The sequence below is a fragment of the Notothenia coriiceps genome, unplaced genomic scaffold (genome assembly GCF_000735185.1).
Source record: "Notothenia coriiceps isolate Sejong01 unplaced genomic scaffold, NC01 NC01_scaffold00020561, whole genome shotgun sequence".
NCBI classification, from domain to species: domain Eukaryota; kingdom Metazoa; phylum Chordata; class Actinopteri; order Perciformes; family Nototheniidae; genus Notothenia; species Notothenia coriiceps.
Window position 1 is genome coordinate 248,550 of NW_011353262.1, and position 15,134 is coordinate 263,683.

Consider the following 15,134-nt stretch of genomic DNA (forward strand, 5'->3'; position numbering starts at 1 on the left):
ACCAAGGCAAGGTTAGGAGCCAAAACAAGGACAACAACCGTACTTGATGATGATGCATGTCTGCCCGCTCCAGTTCATAGCAACAATGAAGGCTCCATGCAGGCATGATTTATGTCCACATAAGGCAGCCTCCCTTCCCTGGTGTGTTGAAGAGTGGTTTGGTGACATTACAGTCGATTGTCCATTGTTTTTGTACAGTCTGTGTCAATAATAAATCCTGAACACACTCTGCTGTGATATAACTAAGGGACTTGGTTCCATTTGCCTCTTTTGATTGACACCTCTGTGATCTTTCCAAAACAGGAACCTGAACATGCTTTCACCATAGCAACAAACCACTTCAGAAACGCTTCCTCTGCTGGTTATAGAGATGGTCAGAGCTCTACGTTTACACCAGCTTTATCTAAGCCGCCCATCCATTATTCATGATCTCATCGAAGGTTTCTACAGGTTTCAACAAGCTTCTCGCCCAGCTGTGTCTAACAAACGGAATTGTCCAACATGCTCAAAGCCATAGGGATCGCTTTGAAGATTTTCCATGACCTCAACTCCTGAGTGCAAATATGTGCGTGTCTCTAAAAGTATGCATAGAAATGAAGCAAAACCCTACGATCCCTCTCCTCAGACCAATTCAGGGTTAACGCTGCTGCACTGCAACACATGCATGTGACTGCCGCCCCTCTCCCAGCATCCATCTTGTTATATTCTTTCATTAGTGAGCTTATGAGAGTTTGGTCACAGAAATCCAGCTCCAGGTTCACCTACATACCAGACTTTGGACAAACACACACAGCAGCTTGGAAGCCAGCTCACGTGCACTTACACATGGAGGGCCAACTTTCTGTCTCGCTTTTGCAGGAAACAGCAGCTTAAAGAGGAGGAGGGGAGTCTAGAGAAACAGGGAGGAGAAAAGATTTCACTGAGCATGGGAATGGGCCCAAAGGAAAACACAGCTCAGACTCCAGATGTGGAAACACCCTGTACACAGGCAAACACAAACCCCCACACACACTTATACAAATACAAATACACACAGATAGGGTAAGGGAGAAGTAATGAGGGTCATAAAGCAGCTCTAGGACCTCCGCTTGCTTGGCGTCTTGTGATTGGTTGGATTTTTAGCTCTAGTGAACTCATTTTTTAGCAAGTCCTCTGGTGATATTCAATAAACAAACAAAAGACAAGGAAACAAAGGCAAGCGTCAACAAGAGAAAATTAGACTGACTATGTTTTCGAAAATAAAAGTTTAACTGACGCATGTGAAGTCTCATCCTGCTTGCCTCTCATTCTGTCTTCAGTTTGTCTCCAATACCTCAAACTGAGATATGTTGTCATCGCTGCAGCTGTATTTTGTTATGAATGTCTTAATCATCAACAGCATACTGTATAAGGTATTTGAAAGTAGGTGAATTGTGTTTCCAAGTGAGTCAGAAGAATAACCCTAAAGTAATGACCATTTGAATTTACCATATTGGTGAGGTAGCGCCTCCTAAAGGGGAAATGGTGTCATTTTTTTCAGGATAGCAGAGTTGATTAGTGTCTTTGGATGTGTTTGCTAAAATGAAGTGTTGAGAAGAAAAGACAACACTTACAGTTTTTTTTTGGCTATTTGGCTTCTTTTTGGCTGTATAAAAATTGTTGGGAAAAAAACGAATTTCATGGAAAAATAGACATTTTAAAATCAAAGATTTATAATATGAATTAACTTATTTGTTTTTGATACGTATATTTAATGTTACTTAGTTTTACTAGTTATTTTTCATCTTCCTTTAATGACCATTATTTATCTGTATAGCAGCTGCGTGTTGGTGTGTGTGAGGATACAGTACGTGCATAGTTGAATGTTACATTTCCTGTTTCAGGAGCTGCTCTTCAAATGTCATTGTCCATTGTGAGCAATTTTAAGAGGAATTGTATTCTATAGGAATATCTTTCTCATTAACAAACAGAAAAAAGGGGAAATATTAAACCAGAGAGCCTCTTCATTTCCGGATGTATTCAAGGAAGAGATACGATACTGGTTAACAGAGTGAAGAGGAAACGGTCAATGTATACGTCTGTGAGGAAGTTTGATGGTTCAATGTGAAACTTTGTGGTTAGTACATGTTTAAAATGTGGTTGGCAACTTCCCGATGCCTATAAATGTGTATGTTAATTTAATTGGGCAACAGCGCCGCCCTGTGTGTGAAATCTGTAAAAATCAATACTGTTTATAAAGTGCCTAGTAATTAATAACAACTTTGAATTTGTTTCCTTTCTTTCAGGAGCTGCAGAGCAAGAGCAAGGTGTGTGCTAATGTATTCTGTGGGGCTGGCAGAGAGTGTGCTGTCACAGAGAAAGGGGAGCCCAGCTGTCTGTGTATAGAGGTGAGTATTACATACAGTATGTGACTCTGTAGAGACCAGGGGACATTACTTCAACACAATGAAAAAGTGGTAACCTTTCAAAAATACCTATTCCCCTAGTTTTCAGCTGTATTCTCTCCCCATGTCTTTGCAGAGCTGTAAGCCCCACAAGAGGTCAGTGTGTGGCAGTAATTCTAAGACCTACAGGAATCACTGTGAGCTCCACAGGGATGCCTGTCTGACTGGCTTGAAGGTCCAGGTGGCCCACGATGGACACTGCCATGGTTGGTGAACTAAAACGTCCCTGTTGATCTTTAACAACTTCAACAACAAGTTAACATTGAAAGTTTGAGTCACATAATCTATGATGCCCATGCTTCATAAAATGCATTATAAAATGACTTATGATTTCTGTTTTGGCATGTGATAATTGTTACATAGGTTTTAAGCCAACCTTAGCATCATCAACTGCTTTATCAAATGTCTCTATTACTATCCCAATAAATTACACCTCTGAGTGAGGTTAAAACTGTAAAAATGTTATCATTGAATATTACAAGTACGGTATGTTCTTATCAAGGGCCATTAAGTGTTCTGATAGTCAAGGGTGCTTTTTCTACCTGGTGCCAATTCGGAGTATGATGGAAGCAGAGGGGGTCTTTTTTAAACCATATTCCAACATTTTTTCCTGTGCTACGTTTTGCTTTAGCTACGTTGAACCCTTGAGAAACGTTCCTCTAGCTATCGTGCTATTGAAAAACTGAATGTGGTAGCTGTACCCTTTACCCTGTTCATGCTTTCTAATTAATTACTGACATTGTTTGAATCAGTGTGATAGATACATAACCCAACAATAACACTTCAATGGTTAGCATGTCATGGTGTTACTGAGTAAAGATGTAGCGATCAAAGTCTTTGCACCTGATAACCTGCTGATGCCCTCAATGATCCAATACCAATGCTCTGGTTTTATAAATGTAATATTCCTCACTGCATATAACCCAATCAGAAAGTAATCTGTCGTAAAATATGAGTCCAGGGACTCCTGAAACTAATAACATGTAATGTTATTACAGGGATATGTGGGAAGTCAACTGAGGGTAGAAGCTCAAATATAAATCTAACCTTGTTATTGTTTTGTTATTTGAGCATTCGCCCAATTTGGACCCCTAAGCTCCTAATTTTATTATCCCAACATGACTTCATACTCACCCTAAACAACGGAGCCGCCATTTTAATCAACCACACACACTTGAGAATCTCAAATATTAACTAAAAGCCTGCTTTGTATCTTTAACATTCGACAGCATTTGGCTCATCAATCATCAATAAATCAATCAATGTTTATTTATATAGCCTAATATCACAAATGTTACATTTATCTCAGTGGATGGCTCATCTGTTAATTGGTAGAGGAGGTGCTGATCATACTGTTAGGAGTTAATTGAACGGATTAGTGTGTGATCTCAGAAGCAGCCATTTTTTCATGGACTTGATACCTGAAGTGATCGGGTGGCTAGTGAACAATATAGGGCCATCCACATGTCCCTGCTGACTCCTGGCCTTGACTTATCTCTGAAATAATGTAATATTAGCATCTTATCTTGAGTGAACTTTAACCACTGTCACTGGGTGATATGACACTTTGTCCCCGCTGAACTTGACATTGATCAGTGCTGTGGCAGAAAAAGTATTTAGGGAAAATAGTTACATCACGCTGTACTCTATGCAGACCGTTGGCCTAATTCTCAGTCGCAACCAAGTTTATCTCCATTATTCTGAATCAAGTCAATGCATGTTTTTGTTTTAAATGTTCTTGTCTTTCTCTGTTGTTTTAGAGAAGAAAACAGAAAAGGCCGCTGCCAGCCCAGGTGAGTTTTTGTATTAGTATATTGTATATTAGCCACGTAAAAAACAAAAATCAAATTAAATGATTTTTTATTAGTGTGCCTCTTTTGTGTTTTGATTAAGTCCATGTTTCCCAGGTGGGTTATGGGTATGTTCACTATGTCTGTGCAATAACTATATTTTACAGTCTAATGGAAAGCACTTGATTAATATGGAACTTCTGATGTATGCACTAATGGAAACATGATAGCTTACCAGATAAATGTTGCCCTTTGGATTATTCATTAATGCTGCTGACCTATGGAAATCTTCCCTCCCCTGCAGTGGTTTGCTATGCTGCTGACCGCAATGAGCTGAGGGGTCGTGTGATCCAGTGGCTGCAGACTGAGGTGGTCCCAGACGGATGGTTTGCCAAGGGATCCAACTTCTCTGACATCCTGCTCAAGTACTTCAAGGTTGGCTTTTTCTCTCTGTACAGGACAGAATGAACCCAGTTTCAATTAGTGCACACAATTGTTCCCAAGTTTATATATTCATGTGGACATTCTCCAAACCCTCTTCTCCTTAGAGCCGCCTCCGACTCTGTCTAATTGTTTATGTAGCAGACCTTTCAAGCATGTCAGCTGGAGCCCTTCCTCTACTTCTTAGTACATGAATGACATTAAAGCAGAATGGGAAGATGGTTCTTTGAACAATTTGTGCAAATCGCTTAATTTCTTTTTCTTTTTTGTCCCAGCATAACAATACGTTACATAATTTGAGAGTATATTTATAGCTAACTTTAGCATCTCATGGTCTAACCCTTTGTTAAGTTGCCCTACACAGACAATAAAAACAGAGCCTTCGGGTTAATATGCAGCCCTGGTGTTCATTTAATGTGATGAGCATTTATATGAAGATACATGCCAAAAAATTAATTGATATCGTTTTTCATGCTCCAACACCCATTGCTGTCCCAGCCTCATTTCTAAAATATCACAAAAGAGATCCAGGCTGTAAGTAGAGGCAGTCTTTAAGTGTTCATGACAAAGTGACTTTACCACATCTTTACAGGAAGATTGTCATGGCATCTGGTGTTCTCTAGCTGCATTTTGTGGCAGTGATGGCAAATGTACCTGTGTCCTAGACTGATGTGTTTATCAAAAACACCAATAAGTAATATATTAATTGTGAATATTTAGTTTGATTGTTCATATTTACTGTACAAAAGCATTAACTGTCTCTCTCATGTTTCTCTGTACGTTTCTGCAGTCTTACGACAATGGTGATTCCCAGCTGGACTCCTCAGAGCTGCTCAAATTCATCGGACAAAATGACTCTGTTGTGGAGCTGCAGTCCTACGCAGACCAGGAGAGCAACAACCTGCTCAGGTCAGTGTGGTTGTTGGCAGGGAAAATGAAACACTGCCACTGTTTGCAATGTTCCACCCAAACTGTGTCAAAGTTTTCCGCTGTGGCAATGCTTGCACATGCAGATCCATATCTGTGTGGGGCTGTGCTATTTAAAGCTAGAAGGGGAAAATCATTGAACTCTATCTAACCAGGCTAAACTTTACTGAAGGCCTCCTGTGGGAGCCTGCACTGGAATAAACACCTGTACTCTGCGGGATACAACACTCATTATTCTTTCTTCTGTATGCTTCTTTGTTTTGCAATGTGCTGCCACTGGAGGAGCTAATGTTTATCCAATGTTTACAACGTGCTTATCTGTGCTTCCCAGGAGCCTGTGTGTTGATGCCCTCATTGAACTCTCTGATGACAACGCCGACTGGAAGCTGAGCTTTGATGAGTTCCTCAACTGCCTGAAGCCTGGCTTCAATCCACCAGAGAAGAGTGAGCTTAAAGTGATAGCTTGTGTACTTTGACATAGTTTAACAAAGAGTTACACACCATTAGATATAGTTTATGGATGCATTGACATAAGCTCACTTAGGCAGTCCTGACAATTGGCAAACTGCCTCAAATTGCTTGTTTTTTTTAGCTACGGTTCTCATTTCACAACTTTCGAGGTTGCCAGATCGCTGGGTTCTTTTGCAGTCTGGAGTCTTGAAGTCTTGATTTCAGTCTGCTCAGTCATGTGATGCAGCTTTATGTGGGATAAAGTTCACAGGAACCAGAGGCTCTGTCAGAGAAATAACATTCTGGATGGAGCACTGAACCCTGGAGCTTCACCAGACTCAAGGAAACGCACACACACACACACACGCGCACACACACACGCACGCACGCACGCACGCACGCACGCACGCACGCACGCACGCACGCACGCACGCACGCACACACACACACACACACACACACACACACACACACACACACACACACACACACACACACACACACACACACACACACATCGCTGACTACTGATTAGTAAGCAAAAACATGCCAAAGGCCTACAACTTTCAAATGAAACTACTGGATGAATGGATGATGTGGCATTTTTAAATGCTGACAAGTCTTGGCCATGCAAATTGATTAAAGTTAAATGCTGTTTCGATTATCACTCTGCTGCAGTCTACTATCTGCAGTTTTGGCTGATAAGTTTGCCATGCGTCTTTCTGCAGAATGTGCCTTGGAGGATGAGACATATGAGGACGGAGCAGAGACCCAGGTCGAGTGTAACCGATGTGTTTGTGCATGCGGCAACTGGGTTTGCACTGCTATGACCTGCACTGGTGAGTTCAAACACTGTGCATGATCTTTATGCTATTTATTCTTTTGGTAATTTTAATCACACACAAACACATTGAAATAAAAAGCCTTGTGGCCATTTTTGACTATTTTGTTATCTGTGCAGACAAAACGGCAGCTGTGGATGAGTCTTTGGATGCTGGGGCGGAGATGACTGAGGAGGAGTGGAACCTCCGTGTGGCCGAGCTCAACAAGCACCAGGTCTGTCTTTGTTATCTGAAAACCCCTGTCAACAAGAAAAAGTATGTAATGTGTTCATCGTGTATATGGCACGTAAATTATAAGTCAGAAAAAAGCACCTGGCCAAAGTCAAAACTTGCAATGTGTATTTTCAAAGCGCCATCACTGCCCTCTGCTCATAGGAATAAACGTAATGTAAGGTCAATGTAATATCCCTGACATTGAGCCATAGCCCAAGTGACTTATTTGATATTCCTTCAGGATATAACCTTCATTACTTGCAATGTGTTCCAGGGCATAGAGTATTTGAATCAAACTGCTCAGCCAGCAAAAAACAATTCACATAAGAATTGGTAGTTGTACATTTGTATGTGACTGTACCAACCTTACACAGTTCAGTGAACAAGGGTATCAGCACTTTTATGAATCTTGGCTTTTAAAGAGCAGCAATAAATGAAAAAGCTGGGAAATAAAGAGATGTTTTCTAAATAAGGCCGATGAAACTACGAATTTGCCATGGATATGAAATAAAGGGAATATGGCAGAAAGAAAATGATTGTAGCGGCCAAAATCATATAGATCTAAAACAGATAATTAACTTAATACAGCCGCTGAGGCACTAGTTAGCGGATCTTACGCAGGGCAATGATCATCCAAATCCAGACAAGAATCTCCATTTGTGCATTTTATTCCAATAACAAAGTACAATGAACAGGTTTCCTATATCTCTCTTCCTTAAGCCTTTCCTATGGCTTTCCTTTGTGTGGCTTGAAACACCCTGATAAAAAAACATTTTGTTATTGGAATAAAATGCACAAATGGAGGTTCTTGTCTGGACTTGGATGATCATTGCCCTGCGTAAGATCCGCTAACTAGTGCCTCAGCGGCTGTTTTAGTTCTATAGGATTTTGGCCGCTACAATGATCATCAACCTTTCATTTTATTATATAGATTGTAAAGTGGAAGGCATGTCCTAAACTAAGGTTTTGTGTGAATGATTCACGATCATAAACATATATAGCTGGGTATTCTTAAAAGTGAATTATACTTTGAAGGAATTAGTGAAACCAGTTAAAGGATTTAGAAATGTAAAAATACAAAGCCGTGCCATAGAAAATTCAACGACACAATCTCTTAACAATGCCACACAGAAGTAAGAATCGTAAAATAAAAATAATTGTGGATTAAGTAATACTGAAAGATGTATAAAACTAAGTTTAATCAAAATAGCAGCATTAACATGATGTGATATGTTAACTACATTTGTCAGAAGTCACTCAACATGTCAACTGTTAATTGTCCACTCATAGTCATTAATAGATAAATGTTTTATTAGTGTCACTGTTATCGTGTAATATGTTTCGCAGCCCTAACGCCAAATCCACCCTGCTGCTTTAATTGGAGTCTTGTTGAAGTGCTCTCTAAACCACATAGCCTATTACAATGGTAGAACACTTGATGCTTAAAAAAGGTCTGGGTATCACTTAGAACATAAAGGAATAATGCTGCCAGTGTTAAGGAAACAAACAGTGGTCTAAAAATAAGTGCTGGAACCTCCTGGACAACACATAAAGACGTGCTGCCTCTACAACCGCTCTAGACCAGGAATTCTGATCTAGAACCTCGGAATGAAGTTCTAGAACCAAGTTCTGAAAATCTTTCTGGAACCTCTACAGTCAAAATGTTTTGGTGGCATTTCTGCTCTTGTGTGTGTGCTTGCTTATTTATGTAGGACTATAGGGCTCTGGCTTGAGTCCATGGCTGAGTCAGCAAGGTCATGTACACTCTACTCCAGAAGGGCAGCTTATGAGGCTTTTGTAAACAAAACTGGCTGCGAGTTTGAGGTGACCAGGTGTAGCTGAACTCAGTCATAAGGACATTGCTACAAATCAATGTTGCTTTTCATGAATAAAGCATTACATTTGATTTTTTTTTCAAAGATTTTACAAACATTTCCTTACATCATTATAAATCCAGTGTGTTAAATAAATTGTACACTATATCTCACTTTTTTTGTCCAATCCTTTTCATTGTTTTGGAAACAGGAAACTGTTGAGAAGATGAAGTCCAGCAGCACAAAGGAGGCCTAAATAAGGAAACAATGAAGGAGAGGATTCACGTCATCACCATTTCTCCATACTTGATTTATTCAGCGAACATGTGTTATTATACTGACTTTTCCATGTTTCTTGCTCTGTTAATTATTATACATTTTTTTACGATGTTTAAGTGTTTGAGTTGATGTTTGTTAGATTCAGGGGCAAGAGTATTATAGGATTCCCCTGTGTTCAGTACTGTCATATTTGATTGTGGTATTGCCTCTACACTAGCGCTGGGGCTATTTTTTTACTACAATCCTTATATTTTTACAGTTATTATGAAAAAAAAACATGTCAAGTTCTCACTGTTTGGGAGTCGTTTTTTGAGAAAGTAGTGTTGAAAGGATCTAGGAGTTAATCTGTTGAAATGCGGGAGCTGTTGGAGATCTGACTACTTGCAGAATTGTTCTCCCCTCCCTCGCAGGTTTTACGATCAGCATCTTGGTTCAGGAAGATGGGACAAGTGGGTAAAGTTACTAGTGATTTTGATTTTGTTGCCATATAGAACTGCCACAGTAGGCCACTACTTGACGAATGCACTTCTCTTTCTTTCCTTTCTAGCTTTCTTATGCTTTAGTTTAGCTCAAGTTTATGTACGATGTTTTATCAGCTTGAGTTGGAACTGTTGTTCCCATGTTATGCTCAGGCAAGTCTCTCTGGTGGTTTTTGGTTAAACATGTCTGTCTGTGTCTTGAGAGACAAAGACGTAGTGGTCCAGCTGTCACTGTGGAGCAACTGCACCAAGGTGAGACCTGATCTTTGAATATAGCATGATGAAAAGTAAAACCAAAGTTTTTATGAAATGTTTGAATAATGTAAAAACATCTCCAGGTAAAACATTACTCTGGACCCAGCAACAACGCTATACCTGTGCTTTCAAAATCACTAACAGAAGGACTAGCCTCAGCTATAGTAGCGTAGACGCATCAATAACCGGGTGAATATGAATTGTGTGTGTGTGATTGTGTGGTTGTGTGCTAACGAAGTGTGATGCTGAGACTAGTTTGGTTTGTAAAATGTGTATTTGTTAAAATCCTGTATCTAAATTGGAAGGATTGACAATAAAACCAGTGCCTTAGACCTGCAAAAAGTATGGTTTCTACCTTTGCCTGAACATAGGTGTTCCTGAGTGTGCTTTGCTGAAGTTAAGCAGTTAAACAGTGCTTTGTGACTCCATCCTTGATAAATGTCTGTGTGAAAGTTGTATTATTAGGTTCAAGCTAAATCTTTATATTCCACTAAGGGTGCAGAGACTGTAAGGATTATGTATGTATGCCAATAAAGCCCAATACACCATAGCATAGCTTTGTCCCTTTGTATGTGTTTTTACCAAATTACAATTTCAAAATACTGAAGTGAAAGAGGAAGTTCCCCCTCATCCTGTTATTCCTATAACAAATACATTAGGAACACATTACTTCCCTTGTAGACTCTCATTTGACTGCCTGAGTATTTTAAAATCCCAAATTGTTGTTATTACCTATCAACCAGACAGTTTCTCTCACACATATATTTTCCAAAACTTAGTTATTCTTCCCTTGCTTTTCTTAATAGCCATTTTCTCTGTCATTTCTTGCTCTTGTCTTTGGTAATGTTCTGTGAAGCACTTGCATAACTTTACATTCATACTCTTATTATAGTACATTGTAAAGGTAATATGAGGGCCAAGTGCACTTTTAGGCTTAAACATCCCTGTATTTTAGCTGGTCCATGTGAAAACATTTCCACATTTGGACGCTTGAACATCTTGTGCATTTTATCTTATCATTTATATTTTGATTCTAAATGTGTGTTAACTAACTACAGCAGCCATTAACAGTTTCTCAAAACTGTACACAACTTGAATGTGCCCTAATTCTCATCATATAGCAAGCTATAAAATGAACGGCAGTGACAGGCATGTGGATAGATCTGAATACAGTAGGAGCAACCCGATTATCCTGTACCATATTCACATTCTATGCACACCCAAGTCAGCGTGAGTAGCCTATTGCATAATGCAATAAAAGAGGGGTGTTGCATAATGGCAGACAAGGCTGGACAGTTGGCATGATGGATCATCGGCCATCAATCTTCTGTTGTAACTAGACTGAGAAAATTAAGCAATTACACACAGCAACGTGTTGTTGTACGGCTATAAAAATATCAATAAACGGTGCCCATATAAACCTGCTACAAATCTCTTGATTAGTACTTCTGATATATGACAGACTGGGAGACTAACCAATCAACGGGTGCGTGGGCGGGGTCAGTGTCAAGTATTAGCCAATGTCTAAACATGGACGTAAACGATTATGTCAAAGAACGGCTGCACTGTAGGAGAGCAACACCACATTCAATGTTGGATCATGTAGCTACAGTAGCGTGTCCTCAGTACAAAAGTAGTGACCTAGATTTCCCTCTTGTGATGTGGTTAGGTTTCTACGAGTGGCTGTGTAGAAATCTTCCCATTCTTGAGGTCCAAAACAGACAACAAATCCTGGAGCTAACTCGCGGTTTACGGGGGCGTTCAGCCTAAAGCAACAATTTCTGCAAGGAATTTGTTCTGAGTTTAAATTCACGCTAAAACTACCAAAATGGAGATTCGCGAAGGGGCAGCTGCAGCAGTAGGCGACAACGTGCTGGACTACTCCCGTTTGAGCCTGGACACTTTCTCCGTCGACAGTGTTAGCGACGAGAGGAAGAAGGACACAAAACAGCTCTACCTGAACTACAATCGGTTAGCCTCGCTGCCCTCGTCGGTCAGCCTTTTCTGCAACCTCGAGTTTTTGGACATCAGCAACAACGGGCTGTCGGCCATCTGTGAGGGGATAACACGGCTGCCCAGGCTGAGGCAGCTGATAGCCAAGAACAACCGACTGGACGAGTTCTCGCTGCCCAAAGAGTTCGGCTCTCTGCAGCTGGAAGTGTTGAACTTTAGTGGGAATAGATTCGAGGAGATACCACTTCAGTGTATGAAGCTGGTCCGTCTGCAGTCGCTTTCCCTCGGCGGAAACAGACTGAAAAGCATACCTTCAGAGATAGAAAATCTAACCAGGTAGGTCAAGAGGGTAGCTATATCAATATTCTATTTATATATCCCACAATATTCTATATCTAGGTCATACGAGGTAGCTTTACAGAAGTGGGCGGGATGTTGGACGTACAAGGCAACTTAGCCTACTTCCAAGTGTATTATTGTTTTTCGGCGAATATTATCGACTTCAGTGCAATGACCGTTTTCACATTATTTAAGTACGGTTTAGGTTGATAGCTTCAGTATAACATGGAACCTAGCGATGTTGCTATGGTTACCTCACTTATAAATGAGTAACGTATAATAGTGTTCAAACTGTCGAGTTATCTAAACAAAAATGTGTTGCTTAATATTAGTATGTTAAGCAAAACGTGACAACTAGTTGTACATCTTAAATTATATATTAATAAATGTAATCAACAAAGACTTAATATTTAACATTTTGATAATTTGTTTCATTCAACTTTATGAATTAAGTGATTCGGACTTTATATTGCTAACTGTGTCTGCTGGACATTTTCATCTTTCACACATTTTTGACATGGAGTGGACCAAGTGAAATCGAACAACTGATTTAAATAATTAGCAGATTCATTGACAGTGAACATATGTGTACATTGTAAAAGTGTAGTTGAAGTAAAAACAAATAAATGGCTTAGAGACAAAGTGCCTATATTAGTGCATACACTCGTGCATTGCCATTCCTCTAACCATATCAGCCTTTAACCAAACATGTGTCCTCACGTGTGGTATATTGCAACATTTGATGACATGTGCTCTAACTGGAAAGCTTTAAACCACTTGTTATCAATAGTGTATTGCAGAATGTACCAAAAGCTGTAAAAGGTGCTTCTGGGATCATTTCCAGTCACTATGTCTTGTAAACATCATGATTCATAGTATGTGCAGGATAGTTGTTTACTACTTGCTGTGCCAGTAACAACCCCCGGCTGTTTTTTTATTATGGGAAAGTTTGGAAAAAGTGTTATGGAATATTTGTGACAATCATTACTATTTGTATTCAAAGCGATTATATCTAAAAGGAAAACACAAAAGGATTAAAGAAGGCTCCCCCCACATTCTACATAATACGCCAAGTTTTCATTTTAACTGACACTTCTTTAAAGAATATGCAAAGTAGGGCATTTTAATCACAATTACGATTTTGGCCTGCAACGATTATGAAAACAACATAATCGAAATAAAACGATTATTTATAAAAAGAAAAAAAAAATTCAGTTGAATTATGCTTAAAGTTCAGGGTAATCAACTGTTAAAAACATACTGTTCACATTTTTTTTTAAATAAATGGAAACTTTCAAAGTAAATGGATAATCGTTTTTAATAATCGTGATATCAATTATTGACCCAAATAACCGAGATTATGATTTTTGCCATAATCGAGCAGCCCTAATGCAAAGTATGTGGAATAATATATAACACGTATAGAAATAAACAAACTAGCACTTAATTTCTCATTGTAATGCTTTTGGAAGATGTACAGTATGTGGAAGAAAAGGAGGTCAGTCCTGACTTTACTATCTTATCATTTCCAGACTTTAACAGTAGCAAGTCACAGTGACCCATGGGTCACTGTGACCCATGAGTCACTGTGATCAAACATCCAAGTCTTTTTTTACTTTATCATATGCTAAAACTTTGTTGTTGCACATTCAGTAAGAGGCCATAAATAAGAGCCACTTCATGTACTATAACTTGTAGTGACCCTTTCCTGTCAAACTTCCCATGGTTTCCTTTTAATAAAGGGTTAGGGTTAACACATTTTTGTCACAATTAGGCTTCAGGGATGTTTCAAAATACTTAATTTACCGTAAATACTGAAGCAGCTTAAAGCCAAATAAAGGTATTTTCTGGTGTATTGAGGACACACATGTGCTTGTCATTTTAATACATTTTTAGAATTTATTTTCACATATATTTTTTATTACAAAACACTCGCGCATATAATCAAAGCATGGATGAATACTATATTAATCAGAATCAGAATACCTTTATTAGTCCCACAGAGGGGATATTTTCATCGTTACAGCAGGAAAGAGCCACAGACAGCTTAAAGGTGACCTATCATGCAAAATGCACTGTTGTGCGTCTTTTACACATGAATGTGTGTCCCCGGTGTTCCAGGGAACTCACCAAGTGTCAGAAAACACAACCCTCTCTATTTTCCTCCATACCCAAATCTTTTAAAAAGGGGCTGCAACGGATCTGATACAGACTGATCCAGATTTGAACACTTCTATGACGTCACAGAAGTGGCGCTACGGCTATTGAGCCAACTCCACCAATCAGGAGGAGACAGCCACGGACATTGCCGTTCGAAAGCGCTGGAGACGCTGTAGTACATATGCCAGGCCTGTAGATGGTGCTGTTCTCACAGAATCAGCCCATGCAAAGACAGTTTTAAATAGAGTGGCGAAGTCACGCCCATCTACTTCCGGTCCATGGGACCTTTTTTCGGAAAATGATGCATTGAAGTCAATGAAGAGAGAAAACTTATCTTTCATTTCCATGTAAAAAAAGTCACAGTTTGTCGTAAAACTGTTGAAATATAAGACTATGAAAAATACGCAACTAGAAAGACTACAAATCCCAGATTTGCGTAAGTGATGTCATAACTGTTTTCCTCCACTAAGAGATAGCTAAGATCAGCGCCATATAGATAGCATCTATATATATGGCGCTGGCTAAGATAAGATAACTTTATCAAAATGCCTGTGTGCTTAGTACCAGGTTGTTATCATACCAGCAATGGGTCTTGCTCATTCTTTCGCTTCCCGTCTGATGAAAGGACCAGGAGTGGCTGGATCAAGTTAGCTACCTAGCTAGTAGCTAGCACGTTAGTTAGCATTACAGCCTATGTCATTTTTTATTAGTCCTTAACATGAAGTAACATTAAGTAACCCAAAATAGTTAAACAGTAAGTGTAGTAGTC

At 39.4% G+C, this 15,134-nt stretch overlaps 2 protein-coding genes across 2 annotated transcripts in view; both read left to right on the forward strand.

Annotated features, from left to right (window-relative positions):
* The first annotated feature begins 925 nt into the window (after window positions 1–925).
* fstl1b (follistatin-like 1b) lies at window positions 926–10,463 on the forward strand. The gene is made up of 10 exons (XM_010779730.1): window positions 926–988; window positions 2,265–2,366; window positions 2,500–2,629; window positions 4,184–4,216; window positions 4,518–4,648; window positions 5,445–5,563; window positions 5,913–6,025; window positions 6,760–6,870; window positions 6,993–7,087; window positions 9,112–10,463. Exons 1-10 carry the CDS (start codon window positions 926–928, stop codon window positions 9,154–9,156), a joined length of 942 nt encoding a protein of 313 aa, XP_010778032.1. The 3' UTR covers window positions 9,157–10,463.
* Window positions 10,464–11,452: 989 nt separating this feature from the next.
* lrrc58b (leucine rich repeat containing 58b) overlaps window positions 11,453–15,134 on the forward strand; it is a 7,560-nt gene continuing 3,878 nt past the window's right edge. The window contains exon 1 of the mRNA XM_010779708.1: window positions 11,453–12,202. Coding sequence (XP_010778010.1) covers window positions 11,742–12,202 — 461 coding nt within the window. The 5' untranslated portion in view covers window positions 11,453–11,741. The remainder of the gene's footprint in view (window positions 12,203–15,134) is intronic.

Bases quoted from the DNA above. Each gene is read 5' to 3' on its own strand.
- fstl1b (XM_010779730.1), top strand. From the start codon at position 926: ATGGGAATGGGCCCAAAGGAAAACACAGCTCAGACTCCAGATGTGGAA. The intron at 989-2,264 runs GCAAACACAAAC...CCTTTCTTTCAG, and splicing joins TGGAAACACCCTGTACACAG to GAGCTGCAGAGCAAGAGCAA. The intron at 6,026-6,759 runs GTGAGCTTAAAG...GTCTTTCTGCAG, and splicing joins CTTCAATCCACCAGAGAAGA to AATGTGCCTTGGAGGATGAG.